Source organism: Eubalaena glacialis, chromosome 4 (assembly GCF_028564815.1).
Source record: "Eubalaena glacialis isolate mEubGla1 chromosome 4, mEubGla1.1.hap2.+ XY, whole genome shotgun sequence".
Classification (NCBI taxonomy): domain Eukaryota; kingdom Metazoa; phylum Chordata; class Mammalia; order Artiodactyla; family Balaenidae; genus Eubalaena; species Eubalaena glacialis.
The window spans coordinates 134,025,090-134,049,464 of record NC_083719.1 but is presented as its reverse complement, the minus strand read 5'-3'; the positions used below and the strand labels follow the sequence as shown (position 1 = coordinate 134,049,464).

The 24,375-nt window shown below is 40.6% G+C and overlaps 1 protein-coding gene and 1 long non-coding RNA gene across 2 annotated transcripts in view; one reads left to right on the top strand and one right to left on the bottom strand.

The window, feature by feature from the left end:
• Window positions 1–24,375, bottom strand: part of ITK (IL2 inducible T cell kinase) — a 62,926-nt gene that overhangs the window by 5,081 nt on the left and 33,470 nt on the right. The window contains exons 7-15 of the mRNA XM_061189913.1: window positions 22,364–22,429; window positions 15,483–15,537; window positions 6,724–6,806; window positions 5,549–5,682; window positions 5,087–5,161; window positions 3,283–3,454; window positions 2,670–2,886; window positions 1,690–1,754; window positions 1,481–1,599 (exon numbers count right to left, since the gene is read on the bottom strand). Coding sequence (XP_061045896.1) covers window positions 1,481–1,599; window positions 1,690–1,754; window positions 2,670–2,886; window positions 3,283–3,454; window positions 5,087–5,161; window positions 5,549–5,682; window positions 6,724–6,806; window positions 15,483–15,537; window positions 22,364–22,429 — 986 coding nt within the window. The remainder of the gene's footprint in view (window positions 1–1,480; window positions 1,600–1,689; window positions 1,755–2,669; window positions 2,887–3,282; window positions 3,455–5,086; window positions 5,162–5,548; window positions 5,683–6,723; window positions 6,807–15,482; window positions 15,538–22,363; window positions 22,430–24,375) is intronic.
• Window positions 1–24,375, top strand: part of LOC133091067 (uncharacterized) — a 70,692-nt gene that overhangs the window by 22,589 nt on the left and 23,728 nt on the right. The gene's annotated exons all lie outside the window — the stretch shown is intronic.

Below are 24,375 nucleotides of genomic sequence, written 5' to 3'. Positions count from 1 at the left end.
ATTCCGAGTCAGCAGGTGAATGTGACAAAGTGGCCATGGCTGCAAACATCTCTTTATGGGACACCTGGCTTGGTGCAGCATGACCCGCCGTACCGATAGAGAGTGGCCACACATCAGCCATACCCTTCCTAGTTATATGCACTGGGGAAAAGAGAATGTGAGGTTGCTCAAGCGCAGTTTTTTTTCTTCTAAGTTCATTCTGTACCTTAAATTTGACTAACAAAGTCATAGTTAGGTCTGTTGAACAGGGTAACTACTTTAAGGAACAATTTAGGACTCAAAATCAAAAATCACTTGGTTGTTGGAAACGGATATTCTAAAATGCTGGAGAAGATTAGTTAGTTCTTCTCCTAAGAGATTTAATTAGTCATCTTCTCCCTGGTTTCTACTACTAGTCAATATACTTGGCAAACCTTCCCTTCACATAGAATGACAACATCAAACTCCAAACTATTGCTGTCCAAAGTAGAATCCTTCTTACAATCCAAGTCAAAGAGGTTGTCCAGTATAGTTTTGTGTATACATTAATATGCAAAAACTATGGCTTAGAAAGACATGACACACCCAGCAAGAATATTTAGTACTTCTTGCCACACCAGCATCATTCATTCTGTCTTTTCATTCTTGCCCATTTGCACTTATGAGAAACTCTAATTCCTTACTATGGCCTGCCGATTTCATTGCCTACAGTTCTCCCACTAAGTCAGTACCCCTTTTCTTTGGACACACCAAGCTTTGGCACTTGCTGCTTCCTTTGTTAGAGACACTGTTCCCTGGACCTTCAAATGGAGACAGCTCCCTCTCATCATTCAGCTCTCTGCTCAACAGTCATCTCCCCAGAGAGGCCTTCCCGGACCCTGCTATTTAAAACAGACCCTCCCTCCATTCCAGTTCCTCTCTTTCCCATTACTCTTTTGTTTTATTCATAGCACTTACCGCTACCTGACTTTATCTTATACACATATTTGTTAGCTTCTTTACATGATTGTTACTGTCTCCCCTTAAAACTTGGCTCCAAGAGAATAGGAGCCTTTTCTATCCTATGTACCACTGCTTTGTGAGCACCTAAATTAGCTCCTGGCATGTAGTAGATGCTCAATAAATCGTTGTTGAATGAATGGGTAAAATATTGAGAGTGAAATGTGGGAATAAATGTGAGAATAAATATAATGTTGGAAAAAACATGATCCCTGCTCTCAAGGGCTCATATTCTAATCTCCTGACTCCAGCTTTTGATGTCACAGCGGCTATCACCAGCATCCTGTTTTCGCTTTTATTTTTGCCCCTATTTCAAAAATGTCCAAGAATAGATACAATAATGAGGGCCCCTTCATTCATTTCAGAGCTGTTTCTACAGACTCTCAGTGGGACGCCCTCACCATCCAGTGTTCAGGGCAAGTAAGGCTGCCTGAATTTGACAAATAAAACAGCTGGCCCACAGTCCCAGGTCATGTGGGAGTGGGGCCAGAATGACACTTACCAAATGACCACACATCCGACTTGCTGCTATAGCGACTGAAAGAGAAGACTTCCGGGGACGCCCACTTCACCGGGAATTTGGTGCCTGAGGAACTGGTGTACTGGTCATCAAGGACGAACCTGGGGAGAGAGTGGAGAGAGATCGTCTGAGTGTCCTGGTGGCCTGCATCCCATTCCTGAGACTTTGCCGGCACCACAGGTCCGTATTACCTTGTCATCCCAAAGTCGGACACCTTGATGACTTGGTTTTCTCCAACCAAACAATTCCGGGCAGCCTGGAGCAGACAGGCAAACGAAAGGGAAAGGAAAACTTGGTGGGTAATCAGTAATTAAGGGGTCTCCTATAATCACAGTCCTTTGCTTTTCCAATGTGCTGCTGTGCAGAAGCAATGAGGAGCTTCACAAATGCTAATTAAGCTTCACTAGTGCCTGATGGAAAGTTGAATGTTAAGATCCTTTATCAGGATGAGTAAATCTGGTCTTTCATCTTCATTCCTGGGATCCTAATCAGAAGAAACATCCATGGTGTTGTGTAACCAACTGCAAACTCCAGTGCAACCTGATGTTAACCTCAGGGATGATATGAAGAAGCTGTCACCCATTTGACTAAAATAAGAATGTGTTGAAGTTGCTAATTCTCTTAAAACTATTGCTCGGTAGGGATGGTACATGGTCCCTAATTCGGTTCGAAGAGCCCTTACCAAGAAAAGATCCATGAGTCTCAAATTTTAATGTGCCTGCAAATCCCATGGGGGGATTTGAATATTTGAATATTCCCAAGCCTCAACCCCCAGAGATTCTGAGGATGGTTCTAGGATCACCCCAATATGATCCTGGTAGAGCCTTGGATAACATTTTGAGAAACACGTGCTTGTCAATTTCTTTCATTTTACCAAGAGGAAAAGGAGACACAGAGAGGTTAAGAAGGAGAGGCTGTCAGCTTTATTTAGAAAGAATGTAAACTCCAACTCAGAGGGTGAAAGTTAGAGGTGGGGCTGGAAATAGAGCCCAGATCTGAGTCCCATGAGGACACCCCACAGTGGGTGGAGGAAGGAAGAAGTTGAGAGGGGAAGGAAGAGGGCTTATGCCTTGTTATTGATTCATGCATTCCCAGTCTTCGTAGCTCTACATTTCAGTGGGACATGCCCCTTCACCCTGGACCTGTAGGGGTTTGCCCTACACCCTCTTACCAGGTCTCTGTGGATGACACACGCCTCTTCCAAGTAGGCCATGCCCTCACACACGTCCAGGCACATGCCCAGCAGGGTCTCTGCAGCAAAGAGCCCCCGCTGGCTGCGCAGGTAATCTGACAGGCAGCCATGTTCCATGAACTCAAACACCAGGCAGATGGGGGCTTGCTCCAGGCACACTCCATAGAGCTGGACCAGTTTGGGGTGAGAGAGTTTCCTGGAGAAAAATGGCAAGGGGTGAGATGGTCTAAGTTTAGTCTCCCAAAAATACACTCCCTCCCCCAAACAAAAATGTCTCATTGAGCTGAGACCTGAAGAATGGCAGGGACTCAGCTGGTGTATGCAAGAATGAACGAAGGCCAGTGTGGTTGGCATGTCATGGAACCAGAGGAAAGATGGGTAGGAGATGAGATTGGGGAGCGGGCAGGGCCAGACCATGGTGGGCCTTTTAGACCACAGTGAGGAGCTTGGAGTTATTCTCCATACCATGGGAAGCCATCTCTGGACTTGAGCAGGGAGGTGGCACAAGATGGCATCAGAATGGTATTTAAAGAGCACAGCACAGAACATCCTTCCCAAGGTATCTCTGCAGACTCTTGTTTTGGCCACTCACATCATGACTTCAGCCTCCTCAACGAAGTCCTCTTCTGACATAGCTCCTTCCTGAATGGTTTTGATGGCCACCTTGTCCCTGTTGAGCCAGTAGCCAAGATGCACCAACCCAAACTGCCCGCTACCAATCTCCTGCACAAAAGTGAGCTCTGAGGGATCAATCACCCATTTCCCTGGAAGAGAAAGAGTTTTCCAGAGTTGGCAAGCAGTAGATGTGAAGTATAGGACTACCAGGAGACTATATAGCCCTATACAGAATGTTAGCCTATTGTTAATATAACTCAAAGATGGCAAATGGTATAAGCCTGTATACTTAGAACTATAGATAGATAAAAGCATCTTTTTTCCCAAATAATAACATAGAATATGTATTGAAAGCCATGAAAAATGTGTGTGGGGACGATTACATGGAAAGAGAAAGGAGGATGGCATTAGTTGAGATATTAAAGAAAGTCAATGAAAGGGTTCTAAGGTCCCAACCATTTCCTATACCTGATGGAAAAATTTTTATTGTCATTTTTCACATAGAGCAAATTTTATTTGAACTGGTCATTCATTCATTCATTTATCCATCAAAAGCATCCATTATGTACATAGCACTTGCTAGGCCTTAGCAGGGGTTAGGGGTAAGGTGGTGGATTCCAAGAGGACTGGTACAGAGGTGCAAGCCAGCACACAGTCTCGCACATAGGTAGGCTTTCAATAAATGCTCAAAAAATGAATAAAAGGGATCCGAGTCTCAATTTTCACACTGGCAAAAATGAGTGGGTTCATAAAATACTCTCTGGGCTTCCATCCAGCATGGGCACATTCGGATTCCACAGGTATTAGAATTATCTTATTTTTATAAGGAGGCTGAGGGGCATTATCCTTTCCTGATGCTTGGTCTAGTACCATAAACAGTTCAATTTCTACCTCTTTGAGGCACAGACTCAACAGAAAACAGTACCAAGCACGTACTGTGTGCAGATATGGTGCTGGTTAGGGATGGAGAGCCCACACAGTGTTTCTCAAAGTATCACCCTCTAACCCCTGTGTCAAAATCACCTAGGGCACTTGTTGAAAAGGCAACCCCAGGACCCCACTGTCTGGGACTGTGTTTTGGTAAATGTTGGGTCGGGGCTGGAAGTCAACACTTTTCTTAAGCATCCTATGTAACTTTGATGCACAGTGAAGCTTGAGAACCACCAATCTAGAAGATATAAAATGAAAGGTACGCCAGCCTTCTCCTCGACCAGCACAGTTTGGACCAGGGGATGCAGGCAGAAAATCACAAGTGGGTGAAACGGTTCCATAGGACAAGAAGGAATAGTAGGGCCTATGGCCCTAGAGATGCCTGCCCTGCCTAAAAGCATTCAAAAAAATTTAACACAGTGCTATGCAGACAGACATTTCTGGATGCTGCTAGCTTACAGCACTTGCAGTGGACCCATACCTAACAAACTAGATGATACAGAAGTTCTAGAAAATAGGCAAGAACACAGTACTATAGCACTGGTTTCTAATATTTTTTTCTAATAGCATTTAGCAGAGTGCTCTGTACAAAGTAGGTGCTCAGTAAACACTTCATTGATGGACTGTCATCTAAAACCAATAGACATTGATTTGACCCAGATAAATGTGCATACGTATAGATGTAATCTTACACACACTGTAAATGTTCATTTGTGCACACCATCTCCAGATATACAGTGTACCTGTTTATTTATCATTTTACGTCTGCGGAAGTCCATTCAGAATTTACCCCAGACCTCTAGGGATGTGAGTTAGTGCAAATGAATAACATTCCCAAATGCACTGCTTACCATATCTCAGCCCTGCCGTGACCGGGGCTTTCTGCCTCCAGGAACTAACTGGATACCGGAGTCTAGTGACTAGGCCTGGGTTGATTACAAAGTGAAAGGCAGTCATTAGAGTTTTACCATAGCAACCATCCAAGTCAAATCACCAGGAAAAAATATAATCCAATGCAAAAGCTATATTTATTCTGGAAAACAAATTCCAAAACCCAATCACTGATATTACATCTTCCCTGAGAAGAGGTATAATGTCACAGGTGGGCAGGTGGTGAAATCTCATGATTCCAGCAGCAGAATTTGCTAATGAAGAATATGTAAGATAATCAAATATTTGGCATCCTTTTCTGTTTGTATAGTTATTATTTATGGTCAGTTTGTCTGAGATGAAGAAACCCAGCTGGGCGTTTGTCACTTTTCTCCAAGTTCCCCTGTGAGGGTCCCCCTCTGGCCTTGTCCCTTAGAACTCACCTCCTCCATTGTGTTGGTGATAATTGACGAGGAGAGGGATGGAATCAAACACGTACTTTTCAGCCACGTAATATCGCTTGGGGTTGTCATTTGTTTCTTTGATGTGATAGTGCTTTATACAGGGGTTGCTCTCACTTAAACAAATGAAACATAAATGCAGTGATTATTAAGAAGCAATGTTTAGACACAGAAATGTCTACTAGTAGCAGATTCCTATTAGCTTTGTTTTTTACCCTGTCACACGGATGGCAGATATATTTCAACTTGTGTGTCAGTCTTGACAGGTTGGCCTTGGATGCTGTATTAAGGACTCTGAGGCTGCATCTGGACTCAGGATTGGTGCCATGATGGATTGGTGATGTTTCTTCCAAAACCTCAAAATGGGCAATCGTCTTGTATGTGCTACATGTTTGCCTTCCCTGCTGTGTGGATTTAGCTAATCTTCAGCATATGTTAAGGAAGCATCTTGGCCCCTTCGTACTTATTTGGCTTTGTATAGCAGAGTTAACATAGCAGCCCTGACTGCTATCCTTAGAAAGGCCTGCTTGCAAGATTGGCCCTTGGCTGGCTTCTGAGAACTTAGATTTTAGGAGGGCTCTCACCATTCTCTAACTGATAAGGATGGCTCCTTATACCTAAATTGTTTGTATAAACAATGTGGCTTATGCTCAATGCTTGCTTTTCTCCTGGGAGTCTGGAATTTTGCTATGTGCTAGGCAGAGGGTACCCAGGTGACCAGCCCCCAGTGAAAGGATCTGTAAGGTTCTGGCACGTAGTAAGGACTCAATAAATGGTGGATAGTTTTATTAGCAGAGCCAGAACTAGAATTCATATTTTCTCGCTTGCAGTCAAAAGTATCTTTTCTGTTATTCGTTGGATTAAATTATAAATGCATCAAATACAGGACCAGGTATTTTATTTCTTTAGAGCTTTGCACTCAGGGATGCCAACTGGGAAGAGAACCTGGCATCTGGCCCTAGCTCTGTCACTTTCTAGGTAAGTGACTTCATTTATGTTCTTAATCTCCCTGGCCTTGGTCTTCTCAGAGGGATCAGGGAAACACAGTATTTCTAGGGACTCCTCTACCTCTTGCACTGTCTGACATTCCTGTTTGTGGCTCATCGCTCACCCACCTCAGGACTGTCTCTCCCCACTTTGCTGAGTTAGCACCATACCTTACGATGGCCTTGGTGAAAACAGACACAGTGTAGGTCCCTGGAGTCCTGGAATCTCGTACCATGAAGGCTCCTTCTTTGCCCTGGAAGGGTTAGAAAGAATGGAAAATCAGCGATCCCAGGAAACCAGGCTCATGCATCCAGCTTCACTTTCTTGCCTGTGAAAGGAGGAAATACTGTAGGCCAGCTTGGCACAGAGCAGCCTTTCAACTATAATGGCTACCGTTTCATTCATTCATTCCAGAGACATTTCTTGAGCTCCTACCATGGTTCCAAGACTATTCTAGTGATGACATAAACAGTAAACGAAGGCAAACAGACACAAGCTCTGCCCTCTTGGAGCTCATTACAGATATTGTGCAGCCCTCACCACAACATTGCAGTCTAGATGTTATTATCTTCAGTTTCCTGATGAGGATACTGAGTGCTGCAGAGCTGAAGTGACTTTCTCACGACCTACAAATATAGGTGGCAGACCTGGGATTTGAACCTTGAATGTGGCAGGTGAGCAAAACCTTTGCTCATTCTACTAGTCTATGGTGCCTCCATTCAACAGATGTTAGAAACCATTTCTCTGTTCCCCACAAGGGCACAAAACTTCTGTCTTGGAAGCTTCATCATTTTCTTAATGGGAATATATTTTGTAGGCCCTTTCTCAAGTGCTGATTTTGCTGCAGGGCAAAAGGAGAAAGAACACAAAGCTGCTGGTTGCATGAGGGAAGTGGAGAGAAGGGGAAGCCCCCAAAATATACCCTTCACCCCACTGACAATTTTGCCAGTGCTGATGAAATAAGTACTAACAAATGGGGAGACCAGTTTTTTCAGTCCTGGTAGGAATTTGAAAGTCTTAACTCTGTTTTTTGAGTACTTTGTGTCTAAGGCTCTGTTCCTACCCACCTGTCAATCTGTGCTGGTGATATTTGCAAAATCTGTTGCTATGGTTTGCTTAACTTAGACATACTGAGGGCCATAAGTGAAAGCCAGAGAGAGAGGAGCCTCGTGTGGTGGGCATACACTTGTTGTATATGGAGCAAAATATACACAGTTTAGAAGCTCTTCCACCCCCTAATCACAAAGGTGGGTCATCTACACATACAAATAATACACAGATGGCCATGCTAATTGTTTGCATCCTAGAATCTCAGGGTTAGAAAAGACCTTTTAGAAGAACCTAGAAAGGTTCTCTAGCCCAGGGTTATCCCAACCTCAGTACTATAGACGTTTGGGGTGCAGTAATTCTTTGTCATGGGGGCTGCCCTGTCATCATAGGATGTTTAGCAGCATCCCTGGCCTCTATCAACTGGATGCCAGACATTGTCACATGTTCCCTGGGGGACAAAATCACCACTGGTTGAGAACCACTGATCTGGCCTAACTCCCTAAACCCCTGTGCCCCAGACTTTGTTGGTGATCACAATCACCTGAAGAATCTAAAGCACAGAACAAGACAAAACAAAACAACGACTATGAGCAGTTTACCATGCTCCCCGCCCCTCCCTGCCTCCCCATACCTACACACTTGGAATCTCCAGGACTGAGGCCCTGGGACCTGAACTTTTAAAAGGCTTATGGACATCCAGATTTGGTCTCCACTGACTCAACTGAAAATGCATTTCTTATTTATAACAGTCCTGTAGAGTAGTCCCTGTCGTCTGAAAGAGCACTTATAGTTAGAAAGTTCATCCTCACGTAGACACGTAACCTGCTTCCTCTGATTTGGCCCTAAACCCGCAGAGGGGAATTTGGGGGGGACGGTTGGCCCTTACATCATTGTGCATTCTTGCCAAACTTAGAGGTTACCACAACAACTTTATGAGACTCCCAAAACTCTTCTCTCTGCTGGGAGATTCAAGAGTCTATTTTGAAATTTGAGGGAAGTGGAGGGTAGGGGAGTTGGATGCAGGTGGTCAAAAGGTACACATTTCCAGTTATAAGATATATTCTGGGGATGTAATGTACAGCATGGTGACTACAGTTAACAATACCGTATTGTATATTTGAAAGTTGCTCAGAGTAGATCTTAAAAGTTCTCATCACAAGAAAAAAAATTGTAACTATGTATAGAGATGGATGTAAACTAAAATTGTATTAATTATTTTGCAATATATACATAAATCAAATCATTATGTGGCACACCTTCAAATTACACAATGTTATAGGTCAATTATATCTCACTAAAACTGGAAAAAGAAAGGAAGAAATTCAAAGCTGAGACCTGAATCTTCGTCTCTGTTGTCCACCCTTGACCTTCCTTTCTCAAGGTTGTGAGCTAGGACTGCCCTAGCTGTTGCCTGAAAGCGGGGGAAGAATTGAGGAAAATACAGAAAGCTGCTACATTTCTTTTTCTAAGATGTCATAGTATTCTAGGACAGTCCTAGTATTCTGTCTTTGTACACACAATTTACTTTAATGATTTTGTATTTCATGAATTTTTTGAAATTTAAGAAAATGAGTTGTCAATCTTTCTGGACCAATAGTACAACCTTATGCCCATAATTAGCCTCCCACATTTTTTACAGTGTGCTCTGTGCATGACCTTGGACATGGTGAGGACAGAGGAGAACTAACCAGATTCTTATTTTTGTCTTCTCAGATATGAATGTAAACTGTTTATCCAGTGCACTAGTGAACACCCTTCTAACTTTTGCATGCAAATCGCGCTTTTAAAAAACTTGATTTTCCAAAAATTAGATTTTCCCGCCTTTGGGGTCGGTAGTTTATTCAGTTTCTGGAGTAAAGGTGATCTATGTGACACCAAAAAATCCCAGATTAGTTCATTAGATTTTAAAACAGCTTTTGAAGCCTAATTTAGATAACATGAAATTCTCCTCTTTTAAGTGTACAAATCAGTGATTTTTATCAAAATCACAGAGTTGTATAACCATCACCAGAATATAATTTTAGAATATTTCATCACTCCCAAAAGATACCTCAGTATCATTTGCACCCCTGCCACACTAATATGACTTCTTTATAGATTTGCCTATTCTAGAAATTTCATGTAAATGAAATCATATAATATGTGGTCTCTTATGACTGGATTCTTACTCTTAGCATATTGTTTACAAGGTTCATCAAGTTGTAGCATGTATCAGTACTTCATTCCTTTTTATGGCTGCATAATATTCCGTTGTATGGATTACACCACATTTTGTTTATCTATTCATCAATTGCTGGGTGTTTGGGTTGTTTCAACCTTTGGCTGTTGTGAATAATGAATTTGTGTCTGGCTTCTTCTACTCAACATCATGTTCGTGATATTCATCCATGTATTACATGTACCATCACTTGTCTTCAAAATTTCTCCCCTTTTGCCAAATATCGAAGCTTTTGCTCTTGCCTCACTGAAATGTGATGGGTTAAGTTCAAGACAGGAAGAAACTAAACTTTAGCCGAGGCAGACATTGTCTACATATGTAACTTATTCTAAAGGGAAGAAACATAGACCAAAAAGACCCCAAGTTTATCAACTATCTGTGAAGAAGGGAGTGGTAATGTCTCTTCTATTTAATTAAGAATGTTTTGTTGTTGTTATTCTTTCAAACAAACCATTATTATTTTTTTTTAATTTGTGATTAGAGAGGGGCCCAACTGTTAACAAGAGTAAACTGATCCACAGACATCAGCCAAAGGAGAGGTAAAGTTTTCAGTCAGCTCTGCCGAGGACGGGAGGCTGGCAGAGCTCTTCCTCCATCGTAGTTGCTCTAGGTGGCATTCAGTGCTGGTGACAGGAAGCTCTGGTTTAGGGCTGAGGCAGCACAGGGTTCTGAGGAAAAGGAGGCATCCGGCATGTGCCTTATCACCTACTTCCTGCAAGGGGCTCAGAGGAAGTCACAACCACCAAGAACGGTGGAGTCTAAAGGGTCTCTGCTCCTGTCATTGCCATGCATAGGGGCACTGATCCGTGCAATGCAGCCAGGGTAGGTCGGGGAGGGGGCTTGTTCCCATGGGATATAGTCAAGGTCTCACTTTACCTTTTACTATTTTATCTAGAAAAATAAAGATGTAACAATAGAAAAAAAAAATCATGCCAAGGGGGTAAAATACACAGATGGGAAGTATAGGGATGGGAGAATAGAACTTAACTCATATATTCCCTTACTAACTGTGTGTGCGTGCATGTGTATATGTGTATGTGTGCATGTGTGTGTGTGTGTGTGCGTGTCTATGAAGAAGCGTCCCTGCTCTAGTCCAGGCTATGCCACTGATTTACACTCAGTTTACTCCCCTGTAGCACAAAGGGGATGGACCAGGTGTTCTTTAAAAGGAATTCTAACTCAGTCTATAATTCTGTCAATACAGATGTTTCCTGATTAAATGCAGGAGCTTCAGTTTTCTCAGTTGTAAAATGACTTTTGCAAGATGGTTGGGAGAATTAAAGTGCCTAAAACAGTTCCTGGAATATAATACCAGAACAAGGACTATTAGGAGTATCACTGGCTGTTACTATCACACGCTATGGTATACCATCTGTTAGAGGTATTAGTGCCATTGTCTGCTTTCATCTGAGACACGTTGACTGTTAGGAATTTACTTCTTTCTTTCTGTCCATATGATTTGAAGGGCACCTTACAGAAGATAATCTTTCTACACAGGGTAGGTTATTGTGAAAAAGATGGACTGATAACTTACAGCTTGTTCACACTGCGTTATGATTTAAGAGTGTCTCTGACAGATAGCCACTCTTCATTCTGGAGGTGGTTCATTTCTTTTCTTGAAAAAATCCTGGTATGGAGTCAGTACTGTATCTTTAATAACATCTTAGAATCATGGAAATATGATAAACCAATGTCTTAGATAAGGCTTCTGCCCAAAATTCAGGTCACCCAACGTATGCAATGCTGTAAAGTATAGAGTACCTGCTTGCAAGGAATTCACCCTCTACCTAAATGGGTTACGACAGAAGAGAGACAGCTGAGGTCCGAGGCTGAGTGAAAACAGAGCCACTGGAGATGTCATGACATTGCACCATAAGGGTTCAAAGGTGTGGAAAAACCACATTCCACAGCTTGTGGGAGGGAAAGCATGAGAGGCTTCTTAGAGGAGGTGCTATCTGAAGAATTGATAGGACACAATAGGAGATATTTTCTGTGGTTCCCAAACTTGGGTAAGACCCAGAATCACCTGGGTACCACTTCCTAAGGTTCTGACTGGTGAGGGCTGGAGTCCTGGAATTTGTATTTTTTAAAAGCTCCCCAATGATGCTCATGATTAGCCAGCTTCTCCTACAGCATATTTGTTAATTTAAAAACACTTCTTAAGCATTTGCTATATTCATTCACTCAATAAATATTCATTGAGCAACTACGTTATCATAGGTACAGTTCTGGGGTCCTGTGTACAGCAGGAACAAGGTAAAGGGTTTATATTCTAGTGGAGAAATATGCACGGGGCAGTACATCAGGAGATTTAGTTAATAAAAATAAAATAAATCAATTTTTGGTCAATAATAATGAATCAATCAGTCTTTTAAGGGTCCTATAATTGTTAGATAAGGAGACACTAAATTCACCCCTGAAACAATTCAGCTGATGTTTCAAACATCATACAATATAGGGACCCACTGAAGTTTGCCCTTATATTACCTAAGGAGGCAAAGAGGATTTGGTGAAGTAGTCTAGAATATTAATAAGGAAGAATGTTTCAACTGCCCTAGCAAGCAGAATGTATTTAAGTGTCTCCAAAGAACTGCTGTAAAATAGAAATCGTCTTTTGCTAATCATTAATGTGGGCTGTTTTAGGTGCTCCATGGGCAATACTTCATTAACCAATGTGGGATTGAAAATAACAAAACTGCACTTGTTTAAACTCAGTATAATTCTTATTTAATTATAAGTTCTTATTGGTTAATTTAATAATTTATTATGTTATCCAATAACATAGGTGCTGAGTGGGCCACATATGCATCACAAGTTTGACTTGAAAAAATATAGATTCCCACGAACTAACCCTGGAGAGTCTGATTCTGTAGGTCTGGACTGGGGCCTGGGAATCTGTATTTTTTAAAATTTCCCAGTGATTCTAATGTGCGATATTGGGAACCACAGGAAATAATTAAGTGCTGAGTCCAGGTGGAACCAAGGAGAAACCAGAGTCTAATAATGTCTCAGCTTAATTCCTCTTCCTCCATGAAATCTTTCTAATTCTTCTAGAATATTCTCAGAACTCTGAGGCCACTGAAAACCTGCTGCATATGCTCAGTTTTTCTTAGATTATCCTCTGTTTCTTCAGAGTTTGTCTTGTTTCCCAATAGAGTCTAAAGCTTATTGAGATCAAAGGCCCTGTCTCAAGTATCTCTATGCACTTAGGTCTGTGCTCAGCAGAATGGTAAGGTATGTGAGTTTACACTGAGAAATCCTAATAAAGGAAATGGTGCAGACGTCACAAAGGCAACAGATGCTGCTTGAGACGGCTGACAGCATACAGGCTGCCTGTTTTGCATCCGTCACTGGTAAACAAATAGTCTTTTGGAAAATCCACAAACAACTGGACTTGCCCTCTTTGATGAGAACAAAACTGCCCACGGGCAGAGCATCTCACCTTGTCCTCTTTGCCAGCTGCCTGCTCACCGGCAACTTAACCAAAGGAGAAAAAGTTCACTGCTCCAAAATATGACTGTGGGCTCTCTTCCCGTCTCCATTTCCTCTTACAGAAATTATATTTTTGCCTTTGACAGAATGAATCCATCTATTATCAGTTTCCCTTGTGCAAAAGTAAATAGTATATTAATCAACTATATGCCTTTAGATTATTCTTTGACAATATTCATCATCCCTCCACCTTGCCATCACAGACTTTCATTCCCTACCTGATATCTTCCCAGGTCTCCTTCTCTAAGCTCACCTCTAGCCACTGTCCAAACTGGTAATGGTTACCGGTTTGGGTGATCAACTGTACCAGTTTGTCTGGGACTGAGGTGCGGGGGCTCTGGGGCCATAGGACTCTCAGTTTTAAAACTGGAACAGTTCCAGGCAAACCAGGATGAGTTGGTCACTCCAGCTTCATTCCATCCAGGAGAGGTTTGCAGTTTAAGATTCTTAAAGATAGGAAATACCTTCAAACCATAACTGGAAAATGGCAGGAACAGGGCTAACATTTTGGCACAGAGAGACTGATGCCTCCATCAACCCAGGCCTACCGTTTACTGGTCTCACTGGTGAGGCTTGTGTTGGGCGCGGGTCATTAACATCATTTGAATATTAGATTCACCTGGAGAGATTTTCCTCTATATTACGAATGCCTGGACCCTACCCACTAGAGGTTTTCTTCTTTCTTAACATCTTTATTGGAGTATAATTGCTTTACAATGGTCTGTTAGTTTCTGCTGCATAACAAAGTGAATCAGCTATACAGTATACATATAGCCCCACATCCCCTCCCTCTTGCGTCTCCCTCCCACCCTCCCTATCCCACCCCTCTAGCCCACTAGAGATTTTGATTTAATGAATCTGGGCTGGGACCTGGGCATTGGTATTTTGAAAATGTTTCCCAGGTGATTTTAATGTGCAGACAGGCCTGCGAACCACTGCTCTAAGCAAATAAGCTGATAAATTGATTGATTTCTCTGTAGAAAGCTTTCTCTCAATACCTCCATGCATTTGGTTTCTCTGCAAGGGCCCTAAATGTGCAATTTTCCGTGCTACTTTAAGTGTGGTCTATGGATGGGTGCCAGTTAGCAAATTGTTACTGGTCCACCACCAGACAAAAAAAGAAATTGAGAGTAAGCATTTAGAATCTTTTTATAGCAATCAGACAGAGCAATTTTATGTCTAATGAATCTAATACTAATAAAAAATTGGACTTGCATTTTTTATGTCTTTGCTTCTTATTTTTGCTTTTTATTTTTTCTGATAATTCATTTTTATTGTATTTTACAAAATATAAGTCTGTGACAGATTGGAAATTAAAAACCAACCACAAAAAGTAGTCCATCACCACAGATACTTTGAGAGGCACTGTTTTAGAATAAAAAGTGATCTTTTGATCCAGGAAGAGAAGGTTTTACCTTGCATGCCAGTCAATTGATGGCGGCTTCCTGGAGCACTGTTTTGAGAAGGGTCCCAAAGCCATGAACTCTGATCAACTGTGTCGGCCACAGGACCAGGAGCAGACAGTGGCAGTATGCGTCTGGGTAATTGTCATCCCTGATTTAGTCCAGTGCTCCTCTTGTACTCATTGAGAAACTGAGGCCCAGAAGGAAGAAGAGATGTTCCTGAAGTCACACACTGAGTTGGAGCGAGAGCAGTGGCCAGGACCCAGTACTTTCCTCACCACACCATGCCTTCTCTCCCTTAATCCTGACACCCCTGTGTAAGGTCAGTCCTGCTCCCGACACCGTATGGCTCTCAAGAAGAACGGTCGCATGAAAAATAAGTTAAAACAAGTGGCGTATTTCCTCTGGATCCACACACAGCCCAACCAGGCGGAATCTGAGTCACAGGCACTCCTGACCCAGCCAGAGACGCAGGCAAGGAAGACCAGCACCACAGCTCCCCAGGGCCAGCCATCACAGCCCGAAAGACCACCCACGGAAGCTGTGGTCACGGTCACACGTGAATACCAAGGCCTTTGATCCTCTCCAGGTTTCTTATACTGATGTATGCTAACCCTGAGAACCCCCAGAATGCTTTTACCAGACATGGACACCACTGTTAATCCAATATGTCAACTCACTGCATTAGCACAAACCACAGCATGGCTGAAAAAAAGTAACACAATTCATTTTATTTGAAGTTAAAAGACAGTTTAAGGAGACTTACTGTGTCCAAAAGAAGTTTCTCAGCTTTGTCTCGGCTGATACTCTTATTGTACCACCTGAAAGCAGGAAAAAGTCATATGTCAATGACATTTTTAAAAATTTCATTATTTACTTATGAAAGATAATTAATGCCAGAAAATTTTTTGTTCTTTTTGTTTCTACCAATGCTTTCAAACTCAAAAGCAAAAGCATGAACCATTTCCAGGTAATAAAATGTTTAATTGGAACAAATGAATCAGAATTGGTGAAATGTTGATAATTGTTGAAGCTGGGTTTTGGGTACATGGAGGTTCACCATATTTTTCTCTCTACTTTTGTGCATGTTGGAAATTTTCCACATTAAAATTTTAGAAAACATTTATCTTCTGCTCTATTTTGTAAGTCAGTGGGTGGTTATTAGCAGGATGATGCTAGGGCAGCTATAAAAATTTAATATAAATTTGAAAGTGTAGCAAATATCCTTTTAAAACAATTGCAGTATTTTCCTCTGTAAGACTGGTTTTCAAGATCTTCTGCAAAATAATTACATTTTTTTCCCAGCTGCACAAAAGCTCCTGCACAAATGACATTGACTCATAAGGCTAGTTTATCTTTGTAAAAAATGCGAATGTAGAAAAACCTGAGGCATTACTGTTATTCCTTGTCAAAGGAATGCTAAATTTATTTGCTGAAAAAACTAAAAAATTTTAATGGATGTAATCTGCTAAAAGTAAGGTAAACATTCACGTATTTTCTACTTTTACAAAGCGAACTAACCTGAGATTGAGCTTCAAAGTTAGTTTAAAAGGAAAATGTGTCACAGGGTTCATGTGATGACACGATATTGTTTAATTTTGTGTTTCTGATTTTATCATATAGCTGTTTTGATTTCTGGCTAATTTTCTCAGGATAAGTGTCTCATTTCTTCTCTGGAGAAGTTTTAAAATCAAATTTTCTATAAGCAATTTGAATAATAGATTAAATGTATAAATAAAAAAAGAAAGTAAAGATACTTCTTGATTTTTACTACCAAAGAATAGATCTTAACCTGAAATAATTCATGTCAGACACCTTTAGGAACCAATGCAGTGTGAGGGAATGATTTGGATAATGGGGAAAAGCAAATCTAAGTACACTATGGGTTCAGTGTCATTTTTATAGTTTGATTTCATTAACCTACGTAGTGCTGAAAGCTCTTCTTCATACATCTGAGCATTTGAAACTAGCAGTCCAGCTCCTTGCCTGGCTGGCCAATAATCTGTATGTGTAGCATATCGTACTCAAGCAAGCAACAACAGATGACATGTAACATAAATGCAGTGTGGTATCATTCTTGGAATTTTAATGACTGATGACTCTAAACTAGAATTATACAAGTTATACAAAGATGCTAACTGACTTTTCATAAAGTTTGCATTAAAACAGCCTCGATATGAACTTTGGCTTCCTGAGTATGCCCTGATTAGTCTCTTTTGCATTAGCTGTAGCTAGGCTGAAATCGTATCTCTGGTCAGTGGACTCTATCAAAGTTTGCTGGGGGGAAAGCTCCAGCCATACTCTGGTGAGAACTTTAAGACTGCAAAGAATATTTAGCTAAAGTGTAGCTCACCTATCATGTGTCAGAAAGTGTTATCAGCAGGTTATGAGACTTGCCCAAGTTCAATGAGCTAGTAAGGCGTAGCCAGAATGTGAACCCAGCCATTCTGGCTCCAGAGTCCATGCTTTTATCACCACCATAAAGAGCCTGTAACTATCATATACCAGGGACTTAAGGAAAAACATTACCAGGCTCCCTCTCTCCCCCCAGAAAATCCTAGTTTGCTATGCTGTAGCCCCCAACTCCACATCTTTCAGGGGTTACACCTGTCAGATACAGTTCTTGGGATCTGCAAACTCCTAAGGAACGTAATCTTCGCACTATTTATCATGTACATGCTCTCACATGGGTCCTTCTTTCCTTATCTATATTTTAATACAAAAATTAAATGGGTAACGTGTAAGTTTGATAGAGAAATGAAATGGAGTGAAATAATTTATATTCTTTTACTACCCCTACTCCCTGTATCTTCTAAAGTAGAGCTCTTCAAACTGGAGCATGTCCAAACAGGAGCATTATTTTTATAATTTTGTTGTCTGGTGAATAAACAACTAAAAAGTGGTAAGAAAAAGAATGTGAGTGATTTTTTAGGGTTGAAGTTTTTCAGTGTTGTTAACACTTGAACCATATCCTGGCCTCCCTGCCCACTTATTAGGTTAGAGGAGACAGAATGATCATCAGTTAACAATCAGTTGTGGAAATTAATAAGCCCAGGGGGAGAGAAGTTCTGGGTGGGAAAGCAACACCACTTACCAAACTTGTTTGGTTATTTGAGAGTAGCCACGAATAAGGGAATTAGTGGATTCATCTGAGCTTTTTTTAAAAAATTGTTCTAAATTAATTTGATTTACAATGTTGTGTTAGTTTCTGCTGTACAGCAAAGTGACTCAGTCATACATATACATATATCTACTCTCTTCTAGACTCCATTCCCATATAGGTCATTGTAGAGCACCAAATAGAGTTCCCTGTGCTATACAGTAGGTTCTTATTAGTTATCTTTTATATATAGTAGTGTGTATATGTCAATCCCAATCTCCCAATTTATACCCCACTTTCCTCCTTGATAACCATAAGTTTTCTACATCTGTGACTCAATTTCTGTCCTGTAAATAAGTTCATTTGTACCATTTTTTTAGATTCCACATAAGAGTGATATCATACGATATTTCTTTCTCTGTCTGACTTACTTCACTTCATCTGAGCTTTTGAACACATGCAACTGGATGGTACTTTCCCACTCAGTGGGCTCTTAGAACTTATTTAGTTGAAGCCTGGCAAATATGCTTCATCTTACGTGTCAGCTCTGATCAGTTAGTACTGGCTGCCTGGAGCTGTGTGTTGCAAAGATCGAGGCCAGTCTGAGCTCAGGGAGTAAGAATGTCACTACCTAAGAGTGATGTCTGCCCTGAGTTCAGGCACAGGGAGGGAATGTCAGCAAGAGTGCCACGATTTGCTTTCCTTCATCTTACCTGACCCTTCAGTTTAAGGAAAAGGGATCTGAGATCCAACCTGGTGAAGAAACTTGCCCAAGGTCATGTCCCCAAACCACGGCAGGAGACCTGAAGCCAATCAACTTACCAACCCATGATCATGTTCCCGGGGTACAATTTTGAGTTCTTATGCAGATATCTAGACAATGTTAAGTTCAAGGAAAAAAGTAATCATATTGGGCCTTTTTTTTGGTATACCCAGATATAATAACTAACTATCTGGATGCTTGTTTATGAGTCATTTAATTCTCTAGCTACGATTCCATATCTGAAATGCAAACTGACAGAGTGCAGAATAAATAGAGTTCACAGACTGTTTTGTTTGTATGCTGTAGTGTTTCATTTTAAAAGTGACTTAAAATATCTTCAAGAGAGGGAATATACCTTTTTTTTGCCCCAAGCTCCATCATTCCCTATGGCCTTACACTCTGTTGGAAGTTTGAATGTGCCCCTTCTATCATAAATGAAGAAATTCTGATTAAAAGTAAAAAACCAAAACAAAAAGAAAACTTCCCAGCCTAGTGATCATTTGAAATAAATGCCTAATTTTTTCTAAAGGTGTTGACTGTAAAATAATAAAAGAATTTTATTTTTTAAGCATATCTCATATATTTCATTACAGTTTGAGTATTGTTGGAAGTGATGACTCCTGTTAGCTGAGGGAGGGGCTTCTCTTACCTACTTGATCAAAATGAATCTCAGGTTGAGAGACTCTTCAGAAAATGATAGTTCTTCACTATAGAATCTATTAGAATTTCAGCAACAAATAACTTGACCACATTTGAACTAATAAGAACACAAATGAGTTAATAGAAGGTTTCATTAGCTAGCATTCTTCAACCCTGGTATCTTAAGCTTGATAAGTACTTAAAATTTTATCTTTAAATGATTTTGAACTTAACAGAAAAGTTGTAAAATACTGTAAAAGAACTCCCACATATAGATGAACCAATTGTTGATATTTTACACATTTGCTTTACCATTCTGTCCAGATAGATAGATAGATAGGTAGATAGATATAGATAAATAGATTTTTTGAGCCATTTGAGAATAGACTTTTACCCCTAAGTACTTCAGTATGTATTTCTAATAAGTAGAATATACACTTGTATAACCATAGTACAATTACCAAAATCATGAAATTTAACATTGATACAATACTATTACCTAATTTTAGACCTTATTCAAATTTCATCAGTTGTCTCAATAATATATTTTGTAACTTTTTTTGGTTTGCTTTATTATGGTTCAAGATTGATCCAGGATTACTGGTGCATTTAGTTACCCCATCTCTTCAGTTTTTTAACATGGACCAATTTCTCAGCCTTTCATGTCTTTCATGATATTAACATTTTTGTAGAGCACAGGGCAGTTATTTTGTAGACTATCCTCAGTTTGGATTTGTCTATTATTTCCTCATGAATAATTCAGGTTATGCATGTTTGGGCAGGAATATCACAGAAGTGATGTTGTGTCCTTCTCAGTGTATCACATCAGGAGATGCACGGTGTCTGCTTGCCCCATTATTGATGTGAACTTGGATCATTTAGTTAAGATGGGATCTACCAGATATTTCCTCTTTGTTATTAGTAAGTGGTTTGTGAGAAGATACTTTGAAACTATGTAAATATCAAACTTTCACCACCTATTTGTGACACTCATTGATGATTCTTGCTTGAATCAGTTGGTACTTTGAGTTATAAAATGGTGATTTTTAAACTTTATCATTCCTTCTACATTCATTAGTTGGCATTTTGCTGCAAGAAAGAGCTTTTTTCTCTTCTTGCCCATTTATTTATTTACTTACTTATCTATCAAGCTATTTATTTATTATTGATTTTTTTATTTTACTCAGTGGATTGTAGTCCCTTACTGTCATTATTTATTTTGATACTCAAATTACCCCAGATTTAGTCAGAAGGAGCATTTTTAAGCTGACTTCTGTGATCATTCAATATGTTCACATTATTTAACAAAAAAATATTGGGGGGTACTTCTTTACTTTTTGATGCATCAAAATGTTCCAGTTTCATCTTTGTTCTTTCCCTGCCTCGACTCTGAATCCCCAAGCCATTTCTCCAAGAAGTCCTAGTTCTTTTTAGTGGGAAGTGTTATTTAAAATCCAAGATCTGAGTGTACACATTGCTACTGTAGTATTATTGCTTCTGGGCCTTCCAGCAGCTGAACTAGGAAATACATGTACATGGTGAGTACATTGTACTCTACACTTGAATTTTATTAAACATTAAGTAATTCCATTAAAATTATATCCACGTGGGGCTTCCCTGGTGGCACAGTGGTTAAGAATCCGCCTGCCAACGCAGGGGACACATATTCGAGCCCTGGGCCGGGAAGATCCCACATGCCGCGGAGCAACTAAGCCCATGCGCCACAACTACTGAGCCTGCACTCTAGAGCCCATGAGACACAACTACTGAAGCCCGTGCGCCTAGAGCCTGTGCTCCGCAATAGGAAAAGCCACTGCAGTGAGAAGCCTGCGCACTGCAACAAGGAGTGGCCCCCACTCGCCACAACTAGAGAAAGCCCGCGCGCAGCAACGAAGACCCAGCACAGCCAAAAATAAATAAATAAATAAATAAAATTTAAAAAAAATTATATCCATGTGAACTCTTCTTTTAAATGCCTAGCTTGAAATAAACAACACAAGCTAAGCAGATATTTAATATCTATATTTTTGTCTGCTATCTTGGTATTGGAAGTATTGCATTAAACCATGTTTTAAGTCAGTTTGTATTTGATCCAGTGTTCATAGTGTTTTTTCCTTCTCAAGTAAGATAAATATTCCTGGGATTCCCAGAAGAACCTTTTCCTTTGACCACAGTTATGTGCAGGCATCTGAAAATCATCCCTTAGATAAAAGGGGAGATGAGAACACATACCCTCCCCCTTCTATTTAAAGTGACCCTCGGGATTTCACTGGTGGTCCAGTGGTAAAGAATCCACCTTACAATGCAGGGGATGCGGGTTCGATCCCTGGTCAGGGAACTACGATCCCACATGCTGCAGGGGCAACTAAGCCCATGCACCACAACTACTGGGCTCATGCGCCTCAACTAGAGAGCCTGCGGGCCGCAAACTACAGAGCCCAAGCACTCTGGAACCCATGCGCCACAACTACAGAGCCCATGTGCCCTGGACCCTGTGCGTCACAACTAGAGAGAGAAAAAAAACCCGCACGCCACAACTAGAGAGAAGCCTGCACACTGCAACGAAAGATCCCGCATGCCACAACTAAGACCCAATGCAGCCAAAAATAAATAAATAAAATAAGGTGACCCTCGGGCTTCCCAGGTGGCGCAGTGGTTAAGAATCCACCTGCCAATGCAGGGGACACAGGTTCGATCCCTGGCGGGGGTAGATCCCACATGCCGCGGAGCAACTAAGCCCATGCGCCACAACTACTGAGCCTGCCCGCCACAGCTACTGAAGCCCGCATGCCTAGAGCCCATGCTCCGCAGCCACAGAAGCCACCGCAATGAGAAGCCCGCACACTGCAACGAAGAGTAGCCCCCGCTCACCACAACTACAGAAAGCCTACACGCAGCAACGAAGACCCAACGCGGCCAAAAATAAATAAATTAAATAAATAAATAAATAAAAATACCTTTCTAATAAAAAAGAAAATAAATAAAGTGACCCTCAACTGTTCACTTAGGGATCAGAGTATGGGGGAGAAGAAAGCAGGTCAAGAAGAGAAAATGCCTGGTATTTTAATAATCAACCAATAATTCACTCCTAATGTAAGAGGACTCCTTAGCACCATATTTTTGGAAAACAAATAAAATATCTTACTCGTAGGTTTCCAGGTTATTTGGGGACTTTTCCACCAGGTAACTGCTTGGTACGTATCCTTCATGCCTGTTAAAAGGGAAATTAGTGTTTAGATTAATGTAGAACTAATTTCACATCTCCATTTCATAGGTTTAATCAACTAAAAGTCATTTAAAGATGAAGTCTCATGTTATTTAGCATTCGGGATAAGACATTTTAAAATTTTCAAATAAAAGAATTGCTAAAAATAACAACCTGCTATCTGTTAAAGGCTATGTAGATTTTACCACTAAAATATGAATCATAATAAATAAGAAGTGGTTGCTTTAATAGCTCTGCTTGCTAATCTCTTCATTGTGAAATTTCCTCTGTTGGAAAAAAGATTAATGTTCAGTCTCTATTTTCTATTAGGAAACATTTGTGTGTGTGTGTAATAATCAGTATTTTTTCCGCTTTAGTGCTAGTGTTTTACAGTCGGGAAACCAAAATAATTAAAACATAAAGAATTACTTTCCAGCCACAGGTCCCAAAAGATACTGCCAGTCGAACTTGTGAGCTTTTAATTCAAGGCCTCCCTAATATTTTTTGTTAAATGAGCTCCTTCAAACATAAATGGTAAAACATGAGAAAAAAGGATAAAATCATGCTGGATTTGGAGTTGGGGTTTCTTTTGAGCAGGAATAAATTGTGTATAAACAAAGACATATGGATTAAGAGACTAATAAGAACATCAAAATACTTTACACCTGTGTGTAGCTTTGTACTTTTCAAAACACTATCACATTTAATACTGCAAGGTGAGAACAGTGTCTCCTTCACTCTCTAGGCCTCTGACTCCGTACCTGTAAAATGAAGGACCTAAACTAGATCACATGTAAAATCCCTCCAGACTCTGCAATCTATAAAAAGATGTCTCATAACTTGTTGCTCTTTACTGTATCACCTGTTTTAATTTTTGTATAAGGCCATTTTGTAATCTAGTGACTTATGTTTTTTTGTTTTGTTTTGTTTTTTAAGATTTTTTTTGATGTGGACCATTTTTAAAGTCTTTATTGAATTTGTTACAATATTGCTTCTGTTTTATGTTTTGGTTTTTTGGCTGCAAGGCACGTGGGATCTTAGCTCCCTGACCAGGGATCGAACCCGCACCCCCTGCATTGGAAGGCGAAGTCCTAACCACTGAACCACCAGGGAAGTCCCTAGTGATTTATGTTTAATGGGGAATGTGTAATCTATTTCACAGAATTGTTCTGAGGAGTGAAGAAATCAAGAATGGTGATGTCAAATACAGGATATCTCATATCTTGTACCCATGGCTGACCTGACCTTGCTAGTCAATTATGGCATGCTTTCTTTGGAGAACTGAACACCCAGCCTCAGAATCATTCTTAACCCAGTGCTCAAGGCAGTCAGTGCCAACTGATGGGAGTCAACTTGTTCTCAAGTTTGCTATTTCTTTTATGTCTTTCTTTTGGCATTCCTTTTAATTATGTCTGTTTTTGCCACACCATATGTTTACAATTATATTAGTAGGTCAAATACTATTTTCACTTTCATGTTGAATGACTGTGTTTTAATATGCCAGCCGAAGCTGGGTTAGCTACAAAATGATGATAATTCTCTTCACTTGTGTGTAGGTATACAATTTACAAAGCCCTTTCACTTTCTTCATCTCATTGATTTTCTCATCCCTCTGAGATGGAAAGCTGATATTATCATCTGCATTTTACAGATAAGGAAATGGATTCACAGAAGTTCAGTGACTTTTCCAAAGTCCTGTACAACAAAAGCAGCTGATACTCATCTCCTTTTTCCCCATCTTGTGTACTTCCTGCTTCACCAGGCTATTACAAAGCAAACTGGGGAAATTCCCATATGTCCGATTGGCCTCTGGAGTGTCCTCTTCGATGCCCTTTGAAGTGCAGAGTTGAGCCTTTCCACGGGCCAATGAACAAAGGGTAAACTGTCATTTGGGGAAGTGAGACCTAGGAGAAGAAATTTCCTGGCACATTAGTTGTGCTAAAGAAATGTCA